This window comes from Sturnira hondurensis, unplaced genomic scaffold (genome assembly GCF_014824575.4).
Source record: "Sturnira hondurensis isolate 20B ecotype Veracruz unplaced genomic scaffold, ASM1482457v3 Scaffold0014099, whole genome shotgun sequence".
NCBI classification, from domain to species: domain Eukaryota; kingdom Metazoa; phylum Chordata; class Mammalia; order Chiroptera; family Phyllostomidae; genus Sturnira; species Sturnira hondurensis.
Genome location: NW_028086730.1, coordinates 516372 through 535350, shown reverse-complemented (window position 1 = coordinate 535350; position 18979 = coordinate 516372). Strand labels below are relative to the sequence as shown.

General features: G+C 61.2%; 1 protein-coding gene across 2 annotated transcripts; it reads right to left on the bottom strand.

The window, feature by feature from the left end:
• Positions 1-1269: 1269 nt before the first annotated feature.
• GAL (galanin and GMAP prepropeptide) lies at positions 1270-6045 on the bottom strand. 2 transcript variants are annotated; one of them, XM_037062562.1, is made up of 6 exons: positions 5915-6045; positions 5647-5727; positions 4919-4973; positions 3064-3150; positions 2653-2736; positions 1270-1515 (listed from the first exon to the last, which is right to left on the bottom strand). In XM_037062562.1, exons 2-6 carry the CDS (start codon positions 5725-5727, stop codon positions 1403-1405), a joined length of 420 nt encoding a protein of 139 aa, XP_036918457.1. In that variant the 5' UTR covers positions 5915-6045; the 3' UTR covers positions 1270-1402. The 2 variants fall into 2 exon arrangements, with proteins under 2 accessions (XP_036918457.1, XP_036918458.1); XM_037062563.1 differs by having other exon boundaries at positions 2653-2730.
• Between the last annotated feature and the right edge of the window lie 12934 nt (positions 6046-18979).

Genomic DNA, 18979 nt, shown 5'->3' with positions numbered 1-18979 from the left:
AATGTTCTAGTCCACTTATTTTATCTGTTATATTTATCCTCACCTGAGGACGTAATTACTGATTTGGGAGAGAGGGGACGGCAGGGAGAGAGACAAAGAAACGGCCATGTGAGAGGGAAGCATCGGGCAGTTGCCTCTCCCACACGCCCGCCCGCACTGGGGACCAAACCCACAACTCAGGCATGTGCCCTGGCTGGGAATTGAACCTGCAACGTTTTGGTTTAGGGATCGACACTCCAACCAACTGAGCCACAGCAGCCAGGACCATTGTGAAAAGTGAACGGAGGGACAAAGCTGGAGGCGAGCAGCCGGAAGGCTGCAGGGTCTGTGTGCAGACTGGGCGCAGGAAGTGTGGCCCGGGCCAGGAGTTTGGATTCGGGCCAAGCAGCCATTTGGGAACCACAGGAAAGGGCAGGGGGCGGAGCTCACCCTGACGCCGTGGGAGGAGGGGAAGCCTCCTGGGTGTCAGGGACTAGGGACAGGACAAGGGCTCAGGCCCCTACCCCGTGCTCATGTCGTCCAGGAGCGGAGCCGTCTCAGGTGCTGTCCTCACACCGGTGGCATATTGGAGTCACCAGGGGCGCACCGGAGGCTGGGTCTCCAGACTCCCAGGGCCACGGTCTGCGGTAGGAGCCTTGCTGGGCGAAGCCCCAGGAAGACGTGCCCGTGCCCACTGCAGCCCTGCCACCAGGGACCCCTTGTCATCAGGTGACCCGACAGAAGGCCTGTGTCCCCGGGGGCTCTGGGTGTGACTGTCTCCCTGCACAGGGGACACCTGTCCCTGCCTCCTGCGGAGCTGTCCCCATGTGCCAGCTTCCCATACACACCAGAGACGCGTCTGCCGCCTACGAAACAGCTCAGGTTTTCAGGACACACGCCGTCCCACCTGGGCCACACGGACCCCTGCGCTGTGCCCTGTGGGCCCCCCACTCCTCGCCTCCACCCTGCCGGCTCGTTCTTTGCTGCTCCCCACTTGCCCCCTCAGGACCCCAACAACCCCATCCTCTGCCACCTTGTGGTGTGTCCTCTCCCTGAAGTCTCAGCTCCGGGGTGTGGCAGTCTGCTCTGGGCCTCCGCCCCAGGGACCACTGGGCTCACCGCCACAGCTGCTGAGACTCGGACCCAGCCGAGAGCAGGCGTCCGGAGAGGCTCTCAGCAGGAGGGCCTGTTTTCAAGACTCGGATCTCACACACCTGGTTGCAGATGAGCTTAGTCTTTGAAAGCGCGGGAAGGGCGGGACGGGGGGCGAGACAGGGAAGAAAGGACAGCGAGACTGCTTGCTGGTTTTTATTTTGCCACTCAAAGTAATTACCAAAGGGAGAGACAAAACAAAGATAACACAGTGCCAAGGCAGGCAGCACAGACGTCCCTCTGTGCCAGCGGGGCCAGCTGGCCCGGCCCCCTAAAGTCTGACCTCATGGGACATGAGGAACTTGCCCGGCACCCGCGGGGCTGCCTGCTCTGTGTCTTCTGAGGACATGGCCGTCGGGAGCGCGGGCACCGGGGCCCGGGCCTCTGCAAAGGGACGAGACGGGACACTCCGGTTACGAGCCCCTGCGGTCGCCCAGAGGGCTCCTGGGCTCAGACCCCAGAGCCCGCCCACCCTTCCCATGGGCTGCCTGTGCTGCCTGCACCCGCCACTCAGACTTTCAGAGTCACGCTTTGAGGAGGCCTACTTCCTGTCTGCGAGTAGTGAGAGCTGGTATCTCCTAGTGAAAAAAGTTCCATGTTACAAAATTCAAAACACAGAACAGGAAAACACAATAAGCCCAGGAAGAGTCGGTCGGCTGCTGCTGGGAGCCACAGCACAGTGTCCCCGGGGGACCTGCTGGCTCCCGCAGAGGGACTTGGGGACTCGGTCCTGAGATTTCTACGCCCTTCTCCCCAGATCCCCTCCCCCACTTGCCCCCCACCCCACCCCCACCTTCAACTGAGGCCATGCGGCTGGGGAGCAAAGGTCTCAAGACAGAACGGAGAGGCAGCCTTGACTCACGCAAACACAAAATTGTGTAGTGTGAACCCTCATGACCAACTGTCTCTCCCCCACAGAGCTATCTCCCCTTGTCCCCGCCCACCACGGTGACCGCCCAGCTGGCGGAGCCCTCGGCGGGTGGTGTGACCTGAGATGACCTGGTCGAGGCCAGACCCTCCCTGCTGAAGAGGCAATAAATACGCATTAGGCGCGGACAGAAATGGGGGGGGGAGGGGACCATGGGGAGGCCTCATCGACGCCCACAGCGTCTGCAGGGCGAGAGCCGCTCGTTTAAACGCAGCCCCACATGCCCGGAGAAATCGCACCCTGAAATTGGGTGCCTGTTAGTTTACAGCGCCTGTGAGTACTGCGGCCACGCAGGTGCAGCGGCTGTGGTCACGTCAGAAACCCCACGGGGTGAGCGGACCCCAAGGCCCTCTCTCCCTGGTGGCAGTTGGTCGGATGACCCTTCCCGGGGACAGTGTGACACCAGCAGCAACCCCAGCCCTGTAGTGCCTGGTCTCAGTTCCCGTGCCCTGTAATGCCAGCCCAGAGTGGTGACCTTACGCGTGCGAGGTGATTGGTCACCGAAGCCGAGGGAACGCTTGCCAGACCAGCTCAGTTTTCAGGAGCCCAGGGTCCCCAGAGGTGGAAATGTAAATCGGTTGCGGTTCACTTACCTCCGAGACGCGAGAGAGTCAGGAACTCCATGATGGCGCGCACAGCCTCGCTCTCGGGCAGCGGCCTGTCCGAGCTCCCTAAACCCAAAAGGGATGCCATTCACCACCCACCCCCAGTGCTCTGGGGCTCCCGCCAGCAGCACCGTCCACAGGGCCCTGGCACCCGAGGTCAGGGAGCCCCCCACGGGGGAAGGCGTCTCTGTGATGCCCGGGTCCCTCTCCTAAGAGGCCCAAGTCTAGAAGGACTCCCCGCTGTCCCCACGCTGCCCCCAGACCTCACTCTCGGGCCTTGTGGCTTCTGTTTCTGGCAGTGGGCAGCTGTGGCAGGGCCAGGCTTGGACCGCCGCCCTGTGGGCCTGGAGGTGAGGGACAGAGGAGCAACTTGGTGCCCTGGGGCTGGCGTCCTCTTACCTGATCTGGTGACGTCCTCGGGTTGGAGCTCCCGCTTGCCAGCGAGGCCGAGCTTGTCATGGAAGGACCTGTGGTTGTTGATGGCATCTGCGCGCAGACCAGAGAGGACAGCTGCTGAAGGCCGTCACGTGCTCACACCCTCCCCGTACCCCACACGGTGGGGACCGCAGGAGAGGCCAAGGACGTTGCCCATGGGCCCCGGGGGACTCGGGAGCACCAGGATGCTCCTGGAGGCGCCAGCCGATGACGGGGGCAAGGGCCTTATGTCCATGAAAACAAGGGGCCCACAGAAGAATTTTCGGTTCTGATATAACCAGGTTGTTGCTTTTCAAAGACCACTCTGGCAGCTGGGTGGGAGCCCGGGAGACAGCCAGAGACACTGTGGGGGGAGTGAGGCTGGGTGACCGTGTGTGTTGGGTGGTGTGGACCTCGAGAGCTCCCTTGAGAAACCGTGGGAAGAGCCCTGGCCGGGTAGTCAGCTGGTTGCGTGTCGCTGGACACAGCACAGCTGTGACTCCGGTCCCAGCCAGGGCTAATGCAAGCATCCTCCCCGTGGGTGGGACAACAAATCCAGGTTTCCCGCTCCTGTCCTCTCTCTCCCTCTCAAATCAATCAATCAATTTTCTAGAAGAGAAACTATTGGAAGAAAGAACGAGGACTCTAAACCAACCGAGTGGCTTGGAGTGAGGAGAAGGGGCTGGACTTGGGGCGACCAGGGACAAAGGAGGAGAGGGGGGTGGGGCGGGCGCCTCAGCGTCTCTGTCTGCTGGCGCACAGAGGAGATGAACTCCTTTTTCTGGGGGCGTCGGCCTCGGCACCCGCCCCGGTGAAGGAATGGGGAAGTGAGCCCGCCCAACCGGCGGTTGGTGGGGTGTCTGCTGCGAACCCTTCTCCTTGCCGCTGAGTCTACACTGACCGTAGAGGTCAAGGGCAAACCTTCAAGTTGTACAGGCTTCTCGCAGGTAGCTAGTCTAGGTGACAGCTCCCGGTGACTTGGCCTGGTGGGTATATAAACTCTGCGGTGGACAAGGGTTTGTTTCCTCACTGCGGAGGCAAAGCCTTCCTGGCCGTTTTCAGTATTCCAAGTCACGCGAATAAGCGTTAGGTTGAAGGGTTCCTGCGGTTCTTTGGGTCGGCAGCACCCAGAGACGAGGCGCTTTCTGAGGGAGAGAACTTGGCGCTGCAAAGGGTTCAGGAAAACGCGTGCCCCTTGAACCAGTGAAAAGACCCTGTGGGACCTGAGACCAAACACGCGGTCCATCCTGCCTTTGGCGCATCCAGTGCTGGTCATCTCTGTGCCCTCAAGGGACCCCCCAGGCCAGGGCTGACAACCCTCTGCGGCAGGAGCAAGTCTGTACTCAGCCGCGGGATCGAGAACTAAGAGCTCCCGGAGCAGTTTAAACGGCAGAGGCAGCCCTGTGGGATGGGAGCCTAGGGGCTGCGGGACCAGCAGGGCTGCAGGCGGAGCCAGGTGCCTCCAGGCTGGAGGCGGGGCAGGTGGGGTCACCGCCAGGAATGCCAGGAATTCCTCCCGGAGCAGGGAAGTGGGGAGCTGAGTATGGCGGCGAGGAGCACCACCGCGGAACCCGCCGCAGAACCGGCTGCAGGGCCGGCCGCCGGCCGGAGCGGGGACGGGCGCCCCCTGGGGCCCGGCAGGTGTCGTTAACCTGCGCGGAAACCCGTCCTCCAGGTGCCGAGACCGCCGCTCTCCCTCGGTCCGACTGACGCAGCGACGGCGCAGGGTCAGAGGGACACCTGGCCGCGCACCTTCCAGGAGGAGCGCTGCTAACACAACTGGCTGCAGCCGGCAGAGCAGGGCCAGTGTCGCGAGGCACCGGGGCGCAGCGTCACTTACGTGGGCCAAGAAGGTAGCCGGCGCTGTTCAGGGTCCAGCCCCTCTTTTCCTTCACCTTAAATGGGAGAAAGGGGTCCGATGGGCAGGTGGGCAGGTGCCTGGACCGGGCTGGGGGTGCCCACAGGAGCCACAAAGGCAGCTTCTGCTTGCGCCGCCCAGCAGGGTCCCCGGGGAGTCTCCGACCCGGAGCGACCGCGGGACTCGGAGCGCCAACGCGCGGAAGTCGCGCCCGCTCGCGGTGAGCTGGGTGGCGCGGCCCCGGGGACGGTGCCCACCGGTTTTCCAGGCAAGAGGCAGGAATTAGAGTGCACTTAGGGAAACTGCCGGCAATCCCAGGTGCGCCCCCAAAACGCTCTTTGTGACCTGGCGCTCGGACTCGTGGCTGCTTTGCCCAGCCACCCACACAGGCTCCTCGCTCGCGTCGAGTGGCGCGGAGCACGGGCTCCACTCCGCGGAAGAGACCCTCTGGGAGTGCAGCCCGTCTCGGGAGCCGCGGTCTGTGCCGGGGGCGGTGCGCGCGGGGATGGAGGAGGGGCGTCTCCGGGGCCTGGATCTTCCGCCTGCCCCTCCCCCCGGCCCCGCCAGACTCCGGCGCCCGAAGCTGGACTTTCTGCTCCTGCCCCAAAGCGCCCACGCGCTGCCCAGTCTGCTGCTGCTCCCATCGCCCCCCTTCGCTGAGAAGGGACACGGTTCCAGGGGACCAGCATTTGTCCCCGCCCCGCACTTACCGGTGACCCGAGCCCCAGGGTGGCCGAAAGGGCCGCGGCGAGGACCAGGGAGGCGAGCAGGGGGGCGCCGCCTCTGGGCATCTGCAGGGGAAGACGCGCGTGCACATCGGGCGGAGCTCGGACCCGGCCGACCCGGGGGGACCGAGGGCGATGAGGACCGAGCGGTTTGTGACTGCGCCCCCTGCGGCTGGTGCCTGGACCGGGGACAGGGGACAGAAGCGCCTTCAGGCGCGAGGAAAGGGGGCGCCTCCTGCTAGGCATCCGGTACCTTGAGCGGCGGTGGTGCGGGCGGTCAGTGTCCCGGCGGCGGGGTGTCGGCGGTCCGGGCGTCCGGGCGTCCGGTCGTGGGTCAGGTAGGGCCGGGCTGGGGGCGCTCACCGCATGGCACGGCCTCGGGCTCCCTCGACGTGTCGGACTCGGAGCCCCTGCCGCTGCTATTTATGTGGCGTGAGCGGCGCGTCCCCGAGCCCCGCGGACACGTCATGGGGCTCAGTTCCCGCCTTCCTCACCGAAGCCCGATGGGGGCGGGAGTGCCCGATCTGGCTCTTTAGGGGGCCTCCAAGCTTCGCGGGAAGGTGAGGGGAAGGGTGGCAGAGAGACCCCCTGCCAAAGCCCCGCGGTAGAGACCCCATCACTCTAAATGGAGAACCCCTATCAGGCCAGGCAGAAAGCCCCCCAAACCCGCCCTGGAGAGGCCTGGACAACCTGCGTCACTGCCGTGGTGGGGAGCCCCACCCCCACCCCCAAGACCCTGGTCCCAGGGGGAACAGGCCCTCAGCCCAGCACGCTCTCCCCTGCCAGGAGAGCCACCCAGCAGCAGGGCCAGAGACCCTGGAAGGGTCGAGTGGGGCCCCCCCTCCTCGCACTACGCCCAGTGGGACAGCCACCAGCAGGCACCCTGCCTGCTTGCTCACATCTGGCTTTTCCACCTCTGGGTGCCCAGTGGACTTCAGGTGCCCAAACCTCGGTCCTGTTTTGCTAAAAGGGGGCAAATCAGCCACAGCTGTTGGGCTGTGGCCACTGGGAGACCGTCCCCACCCAAAGCTCTGCCACCCCAGGGGAACCTCTGCACCCCAGCGGCACGGCTGGCTCAGAATGGGTGCCTGTCAATGCTCTGCTTCTGGTGCCCAGGCTTGGGGCACAGAGCCGTTCTGAGCAGAGCTGGGTAGGGGTCGAGCCCTGGGGAGCTGGCCGGGGGAGGTGTACAGACAGGGTGGCGGCCAGCCCAGGCCCCCAGAGGTGGCCAAGGGGTGGGCAGGTGGGCAGGGCAGCAGAAAGAGACCGCAGCCCGTGGCCCGGGAGTCAGGCAGTGGCTGGCCCTCCTCCGCTTGCTCCAAGAATATGTCCTAGGCTTCCCGCGGGGCCCTTCCTGGCTGGCTCACGGACGTCGGGCACCCCTGGGCTTCCCGAGAAGGATGAGGCCATCAGCCCGAGCTCAGCAGCCAGCCAGTTACGGGAAGGCCTCGGCCCTCAGAGCATGCGATTGATGGGTGTCATCGGGGACTGTGAGCTCACAGGGTCCAGGACCAGTGCTGTGACGCTGCCCTGCGTCTCTCCCACTTTTCACTCTCACGAACCCTGTGTGCTGACAGCTCCAGCCACCCCAGGGGAGAGCCATCGGCCTCTGTGTGGATAAAGAAGGACACAGGCGCTTGAGGACTTGGGTCCAGGCCAGCTGGCTGGTTAGGAGGGGGCAGGCCTTCGCCTGGGGTGCCAAGCACTGCCCTCTTTGCTAGAGGGCAAGGAGGGGTGCTGGCCGGGAGACCTGGCTTGGTGGGGGGTTCTTAGGCCCAGAGTCCTGGCTGCCACGGGGGTGATGGGGTTGTTCTCAAGGGCACAGTCTGACTTCCTGTCACTCCCATTTCTGGCAGCTTGAGGTGGGAGGACAGTAAGGGGCGGGGGGCCTGACCAGGACTCACAGACTGATTTCTGAAGCCCACGGTCAATCGGGGAACCCTGCCCCCCCAGGGAGGGCAGCGGGAGCTGGGGGCAGCGGCACCCCTGCGGTCGGGGCAGCAGAGGGCAGTTTTCTGCCATTCATCACTGAAGTGAAGCTGACGCCCTGTCATGCCCTGTGACCTCCGACGTAGGTGGCCGTGGGGAGTAGGCAGGGACCAGGCACAGGTGCCCCTGCTCCTGACAAAGGCCACCACCTCTCAAGAACTGCTGGTGGGACGGGGGAGTCTTGCTGTCACTTTGGGGCACTCGCCATTCTCCTAAGAGCACATTCGTCCTGCCCCACCTGTCCACCTTGGCCATTTCTCCTTCTCCTGTGTCCCAGGGTGGGGGTTCCCCACCATCAGCGAGAGCTTGAGGCCCCCTCTGCTCTCCACGTCCTGGTCCAAGAGCCACTCAGCCCGAAGAAGCAGAATTCTGCGACTGAAAACTTGGGTCTGTAAACGCCCCGGCTGAGGGGCCAGCCTTCAGGCCTCACGGAGGCGAGGAGGTGGCTCCCGCACCCGAGCAGGACGCTCTCCCCACCCTGGTCAAGTGCCGTCAAAATTTTCTCCGAGTAGCCCCAGAGCTTCCCGGAGGCAGAAGGCTCCTGAGTGCGGGGCCGCTGCTGGGACCCATGGCTGTGGCCTAAGACTGGAGGAGAACACTTGATGACCGGCCCCTGGCCTCTGGCCACTGTTCCCGCGTGTCGCAGGGGAAACTTCACGGGCACTGTGGGTCAGGTGAACAAAGCTACACGGAACGATGATGCAGCGGAGCTCAAAACCAAGCTGCTTCCTCTCCGTGACCCTCCGTGACCCTGTCTGGGGGTCACCACAGTCGCCGTTTCCCCCTGCGTCTGGGCTGTGTCTGGGCTGTGTCTAGGACCCTGGCCGGGGAGGGTCCAGGGAGGGGCAGCGTGGGAGGGCTGTCTTGGTCGGACAAAGGAGGCAGGGCAGACGTCTGGCTGGCTTTGCACGAGCTGTGCCGGGCCGCACGACCGCGTCCTGATGGGCTCTGTGTGCTTGGCAATGACCCAGCCGGAGCCATCGTCAACCTGTCATCTTGAAGACGGTGTGTCACAGACAAAATGGGTTGCCATTAGAGTAATGGAGATCAATGGTAATTTCCCCAGCGTGCCGAGGCAGCCCACCTTCTCCTAGAAGTCCTGTTCACACCCACAGAGAAAGCCAGCGTGGGGTGCAGAGCGGAAAGGGCGAGGGCACAGAGAGGCCCCAGCCCTGAGCCTGGAGCCCCACCGCCTGCCCTGCCCGCCCGGCTTCAGCAGGGAGACCCAGGCTCGAAAAGCAGCCTCGCAAATAACAGCCTTGTTGTCACGAGAAGGTCTGCCGATCCAGGGAGCCCGACCTGACAGGTGGACAGGGTTGGCCCGGTTTTCAGGTCCTTCTCCCCTCCTCCTTCTGGCCACGGGGAAGGCGGGTGTGAGGGCCGGGGTTGAGCAGCCGTTCATCACCACAAGGTGATGACTTTGAATGACAGCGAGACCGAGGGCGGCTGGGCCACTGGGCTGCCCACACAGGTGTTGAAGCTGCTGTTGTGTGGGGTTTCCTGTTGTGTGCAGTTGGAATGACTCCTGTTTAGAACCGTGTGTCAGGCAGAGCCGTCAACGCGTGTTCGATGAGTGAATTAGTGAATGTGAGTGAATGAAGGGAGGCCCGGCCTCTGGTGCTGGTGAGGAGCTCATAAAGGGGGCGGCTCTGAAGGGCGGATGACGGAGGGGCACGACCTACCCCCCTCCCACCCCCACGACTGGAGAGGTGGGGAGACGGCTCCATGGTCAGACTGATCCAGAGCCGGCTGGTCTGGGACGCTGGGAGGTCTACCCTGGAGCCCCGCCTCCCTGACTTCCCGCTGCCTGCCCCGCCCCCGCCCCAGCACCTCTCCAGTGACCCAGTCAAGTTGGCAGGAAAATACCCTGAGCTGCTCCTCAAAAACAGCTTCATAAGGGTTTGGCTACAGTGGGGGCCGCTTTAATTCTTTGCCTGGGTTTTGCAGTAACGGGCTCTCCTGTGCGACTCTGCTACAGGATCCCTGACCCGTGGGAAGACTTGCCTCCCCCGCCCACCCAAGCAGTAGGGCGCTTTTACGAGGGTGCAGGCTGAAGAGGGGGTGGGCGGGGGGGGGGACTGCTGGGGTCAGTGGTTGGGGGACACTCTGTGAGAGAATTCTCTCCTCCCTTTAGGTGGCCTTTAGGGAGACCCCTCCTGCCACTTCTTCAAACATCTTGCTGGGTAGAGTCTCGTCCAGCTGCAAATGGGGCCTTTTTATGGGAGCTGAGATCAGGGTCTGGGGTGTCCCCAGCTGCAATCAGGGTCCAGGGTCCCCAAGGCGATCGCACCACACATGCACGGTTTTGTAGAACTTGAAACCAGCCACGGGCACCCTCGGTCTAGATTGCCGTGTCTGCACACTCCTGCCCCACACCGTGGCGGCTCGCTGGACATGGCCGGCATTCCCGGGTTCCCCCAGGAGGAGCCGAGTTGAGGACGTGTTTTGCTGTTGTTCCGTGGGGTACTGCCCTCCCAGGGCGTCCAGAGCCTCCCCCGCCCATGGCACCCACTACCCTGGGACTGAGACGGGACTGAATGTGCCCAGCAGAGTCGCTGGCTCCTCCTGGGCGATGCGTGAATGGGGCCTGGGGGCCCCAGGAGGACACAGGGACAGCAGCTGTCCTGGGGGCCACTGGGCCTTTCGCTGAGCCCACCACCCCACATCAGCTGCACCCCCCACACACTCTGTGCGAACTCTCAGGTTAGAGGAGTGGGGGGCCCTTGTCCTGGACGGTCATTTTACATGTCCCAGGCCCTGGCTGAGGCATCCGTGCTGTCCCTGCCCCCAACGACCAGCCTCCCTCTCTCCTAAGCTACCAGCAGCACCTTCTTCCCCCTCCTCCACTGCCCTGGGCCCTGCCCCGCTCCTAGGCCCCTCCCCCCACCCCAATCCAGACAAGCTTCCCAGGGGACCTTGTTGCCCGGAGTCCAGGAATCCACTGCACCGGGGTGACTCACCCACTGGGTTTTTCCTGGTGGCTCAGGCTGGATGGGGCCAGGGTGCCCGGAGCTGGTGACTCAGCCGCAGGCCTTGGGCGGCTGCACCTGTTTCCTGGCTCTGAGTCAGGCCCACGGCAGCCCATCTGGCTAGCGGGAGGTGGGTGCCCAAGGAGACGGCAGGTGGTGGGGTGGGCGGGGGGCCACATGTCAGAAGCAAGGGGCCGTTCACCCCCAGGGCCTGAGCTCCTCGGAAAAGCAGCCTCATCCTGCGGCCGCCCACTGGGCCTTGAAGACCTCAGGGGACTTCGGAGACGGCCTGCACCTGACAGCCCCGTGGAGGAAGACGAACCCGCATAACAAAGGTGTACAGGGAGCGCTGGGCTGGCTGAGCGTCGGCACAAACACGGAGCCCCCAGTCAGGGCGGGCTGTGCCTTCCCTGGTCACTACCTGCCACCCCTGGGGGACCCCTGGCAGCAGCGAGTGTCTGTGTCAGGGGGTCCCACTTGTCTCTTCAGCGTCTGCTTCCTCCTCCCCTTCGCTTTGAGCCTCCTCGTGTGGCTTTGTGTCTCTGTGAGCCGAGGGCACCCGCCTGAGTCAGCCATGGCCAGGCCCTGTTGGGGGGTGACAGCGTCTGGCCTGTGGCCGGCTCAGGGAGGACAGGTCCCTGAGAGAGCAGTGGCCCGGTTGTGGCTGTCAGCTCTTGCCACTGAGAGCCTGGACTGACGGGGAGAGCTCCCTCCCCAGGGGCTCCGTCCAGTGCTCCACATACCTCAGGGGCCTGCCCCTGGGCAGGTCACCTGCACGTGGTTCTGGAGGAACCGGGGAGACTCGTGCAGAGGCGGGGCCACTCCACGAGCTGTGTGGCCTGGCATCTGTCACCAGCCCCTCTGGGCCTCCACGCCCTCCCACCTTCCCCAGGGAAGGGTGGGACAGTTCCGAAGCTCCTAGTGTGCAATACAGAAGGGCATGGCCTTGCCAGACAACCCCCACCATCTCTCGTGCTTAAATGTATTGATTCTAGAGAGAGGGAGAGAGAAACATCAACTGCCTCGGTCCGGCCGCAGCGGGGCCCAGGGTTCCTGGGAGGTGGGCACGGCGTCGGCGACGGGTGACAGACGGCAACACGCCTCAAAGGACAGTGAAGCTCTGTTCCGTGTATTGCAAGGACAAGCAGGTTTTTATATTTTCATTTCTGATAGTGATTCACATTTGCAGGTGCATAGCATGATCAGTTAAGCAGAAAAAATCAATACGAAGGTAACCAGGAAAAGTACAAGAATTTCCATAATTTCAGTTATGTTAAACAAAAGTGGTTTTGACCAGGAGAACCATTAATCAGACAATTTGAAATAGCTCTGTGTACAGAGTTTGAATGTCTTATTGTTTATGAGAGGCCTTCGAATTCAGCATGGGGCAAAAGGTATGCTAGACTGAGCAGAGGTTAGGAAATTCATTATAAGCCCTTGTGATGTCTAACTTAGCTATCTATCTTTCTGTCTAAAATGTCTCTCTGTGTACTAAAAACTCTGACTCTCTAGTAACTGTTTTCTACATGCTTAATAGCTAACCAGCTTCTCTTATTTCTTAGCCTGTCTAATTCTAATTGATATATATATCCCTATTCAAGGTAAGGAGGGGTTGTTATTCCAACAACTTTTAGACATTCGGGGGTTATTTCATTAGAGAGGATTTTTCCATCCTTCCAGGCAGTTCCGTGGGGAATACTAATGTTTTCCCCTGAACTGTCCCTTCCTCTTGGGTGATTTTCACAGGAATAAGTAATTACAGTACAATGCCTATATTCAGTAGCAAGAGTAAAATAATTAAAATAAAACAGCCAATTGTTCACCCATTTTGGATGCCACGTTCTTTTCCGTGGAGACGAATTCCTTGAACTCGAGTCCTCCGTGCCCAGACCTTCTCAGACAACACGGTTGGAAGAGGACGTGGCAATCAACTTCATGTTCCACTCATTTTTACATTCATTGGCATTTTATTTATTTATTTTCAGAGAGAGGGGAGAGGAGAGGAAAAGGGAGGGAGAGAAACATCAGTTGGTTGCTTCTCACACATCCCAACCCAGGACGCGCCCTGACTGGGAATTGAACCAGCGACCTTTCGGTTCTCAGGCTGGTGCTCAGTCCACTGAGCCACACCAGCGAGGGCTGGATGGTTGATTCTTGCATGTGCCCTGACCAGGGATGGAGCCCACAACCTTGGCGTATGGGGAGACGCCCCAACCAGCTGAGCTGCCTGGCCGGGGCCGGAGCCCTCCCTTTCGGCGCCCACTGCAATGCTCACTGCCGAAGATGTCATGTTTGCGGAAGACAGAACAGTGCGAAACAGTAAAATTCACCTATAATCATATCACTTTTCTTAAAGAGGTTTTAAAGTAAGAAATGCCGGTTCTGTCACCCCTGCCTCTAGAAGGGGCCTGGGCAGGTGGGCACCTGTGTTCTCCATGGTGTCTCCGTCTTCACTGCAGTTGCACACGCAATAAAAAAAGCAGAACAGACTCGCTATGTTCTTTTTTCCCAACGGGTCGCTGTCCTTTGCACAGAGGCCCAGCGCCCCTTCGCCCCGAACCCGGGCTGGCCGCCAGAGAGCCTTTCCCAGGTTCGCCGGGGCTGCTGTTGAAAGCACCACACTCCAGGCCGCATGGACCACAGAGAAGCCGCTGGCTTCCAGGGGCTCTGCGAGCTGCGAGGGGAGTCTGTTCGCTTGCCTGTTCTGGGCGTTTCAGGGGGCCAATCCCCGGGAGGGCGAGCCTTCTGGGTCTGGCTCCTGCGGCGGAGTGGAGTGTCAGGGCCTTGCTCCTTTTTGGCAGGGGGTGGGGGGTGAAGGGCACTGTGCTTTATGGGAGGGACACAGGTATGACGTCCCCCTGCTGCTGGGCACTCCGGCTTTGCCAGCTTTTGGCGATGGTGAGCACCATCGCCACGAGCGGTTGGGCACCCGTGTTCAGCTCTTCGGTGTCTGTCTGTCTAGGAGCTGAATCACTGGGTCATACAGTGATTCCACACTGAGCTTTTTGAAGAACTTTATTACGTTAGACATTTAGGTCATCATGGATTTTGTACATTTGATTTGATTTCCAAATATCGCACTGAAATATTTTTCTTGATTTTCGGCACACACCCCCCCCCCAGCATTGTGTGTGTGAGGCAGCGCCCCCACTGCCTCGCCCCGTCCTGGCCCCGCAGGGGGCAGTCTGATGGGCAGGGAGAGGGGACCGTCCAAGACGTTTCTGGGAGGCAAACCCACCTCAGTGATTTTGCAGTTGCTGTCCCCTTGCTCTAGAATGTCCTTCCACTTAGGACGACTGGCCATCCCAGTTGGTTTGAGACTGAGAGGTCTCCAGGACGTGCCAAGCAAACCACTGCAGGTGGTCGCTCTGTTCTCACCGTGGCTTCGCTGGCTGCTTCCTCTCACCCTCTGCCCATCTGGTTGAGCTGTCCAAGCCCACGCACCCCCATCGGGCCCTCCTGGACTTCCATTGCCCCTGCTCCTGTCCCACCCCACCCCACACGGCCCCTTGCCGATTCAGGCACCACTGGAGAATAAAGATGCAGGACTCACAGTCAGACTGGAATCTCAGATGGGCCACGACTAAACTCTTGAGTATAAGTATGTCCCATGCAGCATTTGGGGCATGCTACCCTAAAATGTTATTTACTGTTATCTGAGATCCAGATTTCACCGGCACCCCGCATTAGTGGGCAGCCCTGGCAGTTGGGGTTCGTGGGGCCAGCGCGGGCCCCTGTCCTCCAGGGCTGAGCCTCTTGTCACAGGGGTGGGCTGTGCAAGAGCCGCCTCTCTCTCCTTTCGGGGTCGAGTCCCGTTCTGAGGAAAATGAGAGGCCACTGTGGGCACCATATGGTTTAAAAGAAGGCGGATGGGGTGGGAGAGTGGGCAGGAGCGCTGATTAGGAGGAAACCGGGTGGACTGATCCTCTGCGGTGAGAGCCGTCTCCCCCTGCCACGCACTGACAAGGCAAACAATTAAATTCTCCAGCCCTGTGATTATATTTGAAGAGGCAGGATGACTTCCCAAAGGAAGGATATGCCAATTACCATTGCCAAGGCCATCTTCCCCAGAGCACACAGCTGTCCCACCAGCTGCCCAGGCGGCAGTGGCCCGCCTGAGGACCCTGGCCCCCCGCCGGCCGTGTCCCCCGGGGAGGCTGCACTCGGCTGACCGTGGGGTGGGTGTGGGCGCTGCTGTGATTTCAGCAGAAACACAGGGGAGCAGTGACTGCCCCGGGGGTCTGGCTGCTGGGCTGGTCCCCGCAAGTGCTCATCCCGGAGACCAGCCGCACTCGCTCCCCAGCCTCCTGTGGCCGCTGCGGCCAGTGAGTCTCCGGCTACTTATTGCCATGTAATAAATGGCCCCCAAACTTCGTGATTTATAGCAACCTTTATTTGCTCGTGGTTTGCAGCAAGGGCAGGATTCGGCAGGGACAGCTCATTTCTGGGGCCTGCAGCCTCACCTGGTGGCTCAACCCGGGCAGGTGGATCCACTCTCGAGACCACGGACTGGGCCAGGCCGGCACCCTCCTCCCCGTGGCTGCCTGCCCGGGCTTCCTCTCAGTCTGAAGCCCGAGTCCCCGAGGGAGGCGAGGCCTGGGCCTGTTCGAGGGTCCCAGGGGGTTACGGGTTCCACCCACATGCAAGGGCTGCGAAACAGGCCCCACCTGTGGGCGGGCAGGTGTGGAAGTGTTTGTGGTCCTTAACGCACCATATCTGTTACCAAACTCCAGGGCTTCACACTAATTTTGCAAACACTTCTTTGGGACGTTGCTTTAGACCTGTCCAGAGGTTCTTTGGCTGTGTAACCTTTCAGGTTCGAGGCATCAGACGTGCAGGGCGCGTCGTCCGAGGCGCTAGGGTGGCTCCGCTCACTTATGTATTACTGACACTCTGGAGACGGAGTGGAGACGCGCAGCTTGCTCTCTCGTGGGTGGGCTGAAGGGAGGCCGTCAGAGACGGTGCGCTTTCAGGTCTTCCTCCTCCCCACCCGCTGCCCCCACCGAATCACTGATTATTCCGTGTGCATTCAGAAAATATAATTATTTTGCCCTGGCTGGTGTGGCTCGGGTTGAGCACCAGCCTTCAAACCCAAAGGTCTCTGGTTTGGTTCTCGGTCCGGGCACATGCCTGAGTTGCTGACCAGGTCGCCTTTGGGGGCGTGCGACAGGCAACCAGTTGATGTTTCTCCCCCTCTCCTTCTCACTGTCTTAACCTTCTCTCTGAAAGATAAATCTTTTTTAAAAGATAAGTAAGAAAATAAAATTATTTTTTGATGTTTGAGGGTTTTCCCCCTCTCATTTTATTTTGAATCTCAGTAATGAAATCAGAAGCAGAATAGAAACTGTCCAGATAACGGGCCAAGGTTTTACCTCTTTTATTAAAAAAACAACAAACCATAGCTTTGTGGGTGGATAATACATTCAAAAATGAACACCGACACGAGAGGTACCGGTGAGTCTCCCTCCGGTGTCCCCACCCAGCAGCGCTGGCTCTGTGCGGACCCCGCCGCTCCAGGCTGCCTGGCGGGGCTCCCTGGATGCAGGTGCAGGGGCGCCGTCCACCTGCTGGGCGCCGCGCTGGTTTTCGCACACCCTGGGCACTGGGAATTTTCCACGTTGGTGGGCGGAGAGCACTCTCCCTCGGGGCCGGACCACGGTTAGTTCGGCCTGCCCCCCGCTTTCCCCGGGACAGCAGTGCCGCCCGGCGCCCTGGGGCACCCTAGGGCCCCTCCGCCCCCAGGCCTGCGAGTCTGCTCCCACCTGCAGGCGGGGCCCTTGGACTTCCGGTCCAGAGCAGCCGGGGATCCCGAGACAGCCCCTCCTCCGGCCGGTCCCGGCCTACGCCCACCCCCCACTGCAGGGGGCGGGGCCTCGAAGTCGGGCTAGCCGCCCAGGGCATCGGGGCGGAGTTGCGAGCCTCCCCCGGTTTCTTGGGCGCCCGCTGCCTCCTGGTGGGAGCGCCTCCCCCACACCCCGGGGCCTGGCGCGAGGACCCGAAGGGACCGCGCAGCGGGGTGTTTCCGTCTCTGCTCTGGAAGCCCCCCGGTGCGACGCCCGTCACGCGGCCGCTGGGGGCGCTGCACACCCCGCCGCCCCCCGCCGCCAGGCCGTCCCAGAGGGGGCTCTCCTCTGCGTCCGCAGTCAGGCTCACCAGCCTCCGAACGCGGCGGGATTAATGGGAATCGGGACATTTATGCTCGTTTGCCATTGCCGGTTTTGAGCCATGAGGAGGCATCTGGTAAAAACGGTGATTAGCTCTAATAACAGCGTCCCAGTCACTCCAGGTGACTCCGTCTTACCTGAAACCTCGGTGCTGTGACAAGGGAGAAAAGAGCATTTATTTTCTCCTTTTGAAAACCATTCAGCCATGGAAATGACTGTCAGCATTACAGCCTGTTAACCAGGAATGTGTTTCAAAATTATCTCGAAATGTCTCCTCCCCCAGGAAATAGTATACAGTGATGAAGGTGCTCCCTCATCAAGGGTAAAACATCCAGAAAGGAAAGTTCTTCGAAGGAGAATGAATGACGATGAGACCGGTCACCTCCAGGACAGGCCCCAGGGAGGGGGCCGGGAGGGGGCAGGAGGAGGGGCGTGAGGGGGGAAAGGAAGGGCCTTGGCGGCTCAGCCCTGGGGGAACCAGGTGAGCTTTGAGACAGATGAAAGCCACGCTGCCCATCCAAGTCCAAGGGCACCCACTTTGCTGGTTCAGGTGCAGTTTGCTGGAGTCCCATTAGCAGCTGCTTTCTTTGTTCTGTGTCTCAGCTACAATAATTTGGCTCCTTTGACCACTTTGGTTTGATCCCCCCCCCCCCATCGGGGCATGAGAGGGTCCATTAGAGGCCCTTTCATCTGAGGGCTCCTTTGTGGATGGAGCCCGAAGGGCCTTCTGAGTCAGGAGGGGCTGAGGTGGCCGGTGGGGACAGGTGCTGGCGGGCCAGCCTCTGGAGCCAGGGTGGCAGGGGGAGCTTCCAAGGGGCGGGGGCTGCCTTCCGGTCCTCAGCCCCAGGCATATGTCTCACTCTATCACAAAGACGTGTTGCCAATGTGTGGCTTGTTGAGAAACCCCCCTTCGGCTGTCCAAATGCTTCCAGGTGAAGAGAGAGGCTGCAGGGGCCTGCCACCAGGTCAGCCCGGGACTCAGCACCACTACCACGGCAGGGCGTGCTCGCCCGGTGCCCAAAGGCGGAAATGACCCTGTGTCCCAGGGCAGATAACGGACAGACACACGGCAGCCCGTCCACGTGGTGGACTGTTACCTCAGCCCGAAAAAGGGAGGGAATCGCCACACCCGTTGCGTGGGGGGCCCAAGGCCGTCACACTGAGCGAGACGGACAGGTGGCCAAGGGCAAATACCGTAGGACTCCTGCTTGCAAGGTCTCTAGAGTCATCAGATCCACCGAGACAGAAGAGTGGCCGGGGCGGGGGTGGGGGGTGTTTAATGGGGACAGAGGTTTGGTCTGGGAAAACGGAATATTCTGGAGACGATGGTGGGGGTAGTTTTAAAGCAGCGTGAGCAAGCTTAACGCCAGCGAGCTGTGCACTTAGAGATGTACGAAGTGGTCAGTTTTATGACGTATGTATTTTACACCATAATGTTTTAAAGTGGAAAAAATGGCCAGAAAGAATGATTATCCTTAAAGTCAAGTAATTCTCTACAAATCCCCTTCTCCCCCCAAATAAAGGCATTTGGAAGGACGTTTCTGCAAATTTCAGAAACAACTGTGCTCCTATTAGAGAGGGGGAAGGGCGACGGCAGGCCAGGAGCGGACATAATGTGAATAATCCCCCGCGCCTGGGCCCCTTAATGACCCAAATGCTCCCCAATTATTCCATACACTCGCCCCTGCCAGAGAAGCACGGGGGCGGCGCGACCCGCTGGCGGCATCACGCCCGCGGCGGCTAGGGCAAGTCTCCGGCCGCGCGCTGTGACGCAGGCGCTCCCGAACCAGGGCTGCAGTTTAGACCGGAAGCCACGGACCTCCTCTTGGGCGCACGACGCATCCGCATGTGGGGCTGTCCTGCTCAGACGGGCCCAGAGCGCGGGCTGTGTGGGTCTCTGTTTTCTTGGGGTGGGGGTTGGTCCCCGGGTTGGGCATGTGCCATTTTCCCAGGGTCCCTTTCCCTGCGGGGTGGAGACCATGTCGAGTTGGGGGCACTCCGACGTTAGAATAAGGCAGGGGAGGAGGGCTCCCCAAATCAAATCAAGGGTAGAACCCTCTCCTCCCCTCCCCGCTCGGGCCCAGCACAGACACATTGGTCCCCAGCCCCCGACAGTATTCGGGCACCTGTCCCTCAGCCGGCGTCCGCAGCCCGGGATCTGGGTGCTGAGGGACTGCAGGGGCCAAGGCGTGAAGA

Coding starts and splice junctions, on each gene's coding strand:
- GAL (XM_037062562.1), bottom strand. CDS start 5,727: ATGCCCAGAGGCGGCGCCCCCCTGCTCGCCTCCCTGGTCCTCGCCGCG. Junction 2,737..3,063: donor CGAGGACGTCACCAGATCAG/GTAAGAGGACGC, acceptor CATCCCTTTTGG/GTTTAGGGAGCTCGGACAGG. Junction 1,516..2,652: donor GACTCTCTCGCGTCTCGGAG/GTAAGTGAACCG, acceptor GTCCCTTTGCAG/AGGCCCGGGCCCCGGTGCCC.